We start from the raw sequence: 2629 nt of genomic DNA, 5'->3' as shown, positions 1-2629 counted from the left end.
TGATAAATGGTAATTCTGGTATTTTAAAAAAAATTAGGGCATTTTTGCTTAATAAAAGGGTAAAATGGGCATTTAATATAATTTTCCAAATTAATAATTTCCCTTATTCTTATCACAGCTTGACAAATTAGGAAATTATGAACTGTAAATTAATTGAATATTTTGTTCTATAGAAAATAAATATTGTAAATTCATTTGAAATCAATACAAATTATTAATTTTCCTGATATAAGTTATTACTTAATTATTAATTTTCCTTATATAGCGGTTCATATAAATTTAAAGGAAAAAAAATTAATTTTCCTAATATAAGTTATCAATTAATTTTAATTTTCCTAATGTAAATAGGTTATCACTTGCTTGTAATACAAGTAAGACTCATATATAAATGAACTCATACACTATGAATACATAACAAACAACAAAAATTATTTCACTCATGATGGAGTTGGGTTTGAGTAGAAGCATGTGCTCAATTCTCTTTGTATTTCTGTTTGTGGGTTTATCTTCTTCTGCTTTCATTGCAGGTGGGATTCCTCGTTACCAAAAAATAAAATAAAGGCTTATCAATTTGAGTTAGCATTGTTTTGTTTTTGGGTGATTAATTTTATGTGGCTGTGATTGAATGTGTTGCTGTTTTTGATAATTATACAGATGATGTGTTTGGATCTCATGGAGGCAGAAACCTTGGTCAAGCTAAGAAGGGTATGCTTAGTAGTTGAATGTGCATTGAGAAATAATATTATGTTGATGTTAAAAATGTTGCATAATTAATGTGTAGATTGCCCTGTGGACTTCAAGTCTCTGGATTTCACCATCCTTACAAGCCAATGCAAAGGACCGAAGTTCGCACCCGCTAGCTGTTGTAAGGCTTTTAAGGAATACGCTTGCCCTTATGCCGACGCAATCAACGACCCAACAACAGATTGCGCTGCAGTCTTGTTCAACTACATTTGGCGAGTAGGACATTACCCTCCTGGTGTTTTTCGAGCCCAGTGTCACAAAGGTGACAAAGTAATCTCATGCCCACCCTAGCCATTAGAAAACTCAAACGCCGGCACCAGCCATGTTTTGGAAAACAATATATCTATTTGCAAAATAATATTATTCTTCTGACATAATATAGATGATAATCTACCCCTTTTATATGGTATTACAGAAATCTGACTGTTATTATATTGTGTTTGTTCTTGCTTCAACTCACAAGATACACAGAAAATATGAAAAGCTAAGCCAAGAGGGATCGGGGGAGAATACAAACTACAACTGAAATAGATATAAGTCTTGAGTGTTTCAGCACTAATTGATCATTATATAAGCAATTATTCCTATAATCATAATTCATAGTTATAATTTTAAATGGGCATTAAATATATTTATATATACGAACAATTACTTATTTTCTTTAAAATGTTCTATATTAAAAGATTAATAAATAGGTAAAATATAAATGCAATTTACTTGGTCATGAAATATATAGAATTGAATTGATGAGTTGTTGTATTACTTATTTTCTCTGCATATACTTCTCCTTCTCCTTCAACCTAATCAGTGTCTCCTGTGATTCCCAAAAAAAAGAGAGAGACCAAAAAACAAAACTAGTGGTTTTAAGAAACAAAAACCAACAAGTGATAACCAATTCACTTCAAAATTTTAATTATGTTGCATAGTGGTTACCCAAATTTTGAAAAGGGCAATCGGAATTCAAGAAATACGGATTTTAGAAATGAATTTTGAAAGAGATGTGCAGTAGAAGCAAAGGGATTAGGCCGATAGCTAAAAAATAAGCGTTAACCATATATGGGTTGATTAATGGATAGATGTACACTGTAGTTAAAATTTATTTCTCACGGAATACAGAGCATGAGAGCTAATAGTTAAAGATTATTTCTTGAGGCATTCATTGTGTAACCAAAGAGAATTTGTATATGCAGGATAAGGAGAGAGGGAGGGCTATATCTACAAGTCATGAAAAAATTTTTAAAATTTATTTAGAAATATACTAACAAAATCCAATACTATAAAACAATTTCATTAATCCGTTAAGGGTTTACTCTTTTTCTTGCTGCTTTCGATTCCTCTGCACTGGTATGTTGTTCATCAGTACCATCACTCTGGTACATGGGGACATCTTTTACAGTAACATAACCACATTCTGATTTATATAATATCTATTCCATGATGTTACTGCATAAATAATATTAGAAAGAATCTCTAACATAGGTTAAAAGAAAAAGCAGCAGCAAAATTGTGCCTGTTTGATTATTTCAGATTATCACCAAACACATCCTTTTAACTTGAATCAAACTAAATCAAAAACTGTGTTCTTCAGATCTGTTCCCTGATAGCGTATCTCACAAAGTCATTGTCAGCTTCAGGTATTGCATCTGCTAAAACTGTGATGAAGGAAGACGTGCAGTTGAGGACAGTTACACATCCCCAGTTTTGAATGTTGGATTCAAGAACCAACTCCTTGTACTCCATGTCAGTCTCTTCAAGTGTTTTTATGTGTTCACCCACAAAGCTGCAATTGTATATACTACAATTATTCTCTGTAGATTGCCATTTTAGTGCTCATATCGACACACAAAATTGCTACTTTTGTAACTAGTCACGTACCTGACTGGAA

General features: G+C 31.9%; 1 protein-coding gene across 1 annotated transcript; it reads left to right on the top strand.

Annotated features, from left to right (window-relative positions):
• The first annotated feature begins 430 nt into the window (after positions 1-430).
• On the top strand, positions 431-1146 carry LOC123197729 (GPI-anchored protein LLG1-like). Its single transcript, XM_044612083.1, has 3 exons — positions 431-527; positions 655-705; positions 782-1146. The coding sequence occupies exons 1-3, from the start codon at positions 440-442 to the stop codon at positions 1033-1035; spliced, it is 393 nt and encodes a 130-aa protein (XP_044468018.1). The 5' UTR covers positions 431-439; the 3' UTR covers positions 1036-1146.
• The last annotated feature ends 1483 nt before the right edge of the window (positions 1147-2629 follow it).

The sequence above is a fragment of the Mangifera indica genome, chromosome 2 (assembly GCF_011075055.1).
Source record: "Mangifera indica cultivar Alphonso chromosome 2, CATAS_Mindica_2.1, whole genome shotgun sequence".
Taxonomy (NCBI): Eukaryota; Viridiplantae; Streptophyta; class Magnoliopsida; order Sapindales; family Anacardiaceae; genus Mangifera; species Mangifera indica.
The sequence above is the reverse complement of the archived record's forward strand: the minus strand, read 5'-3'. Positions and strand labels throughout refer to the sequence as shown.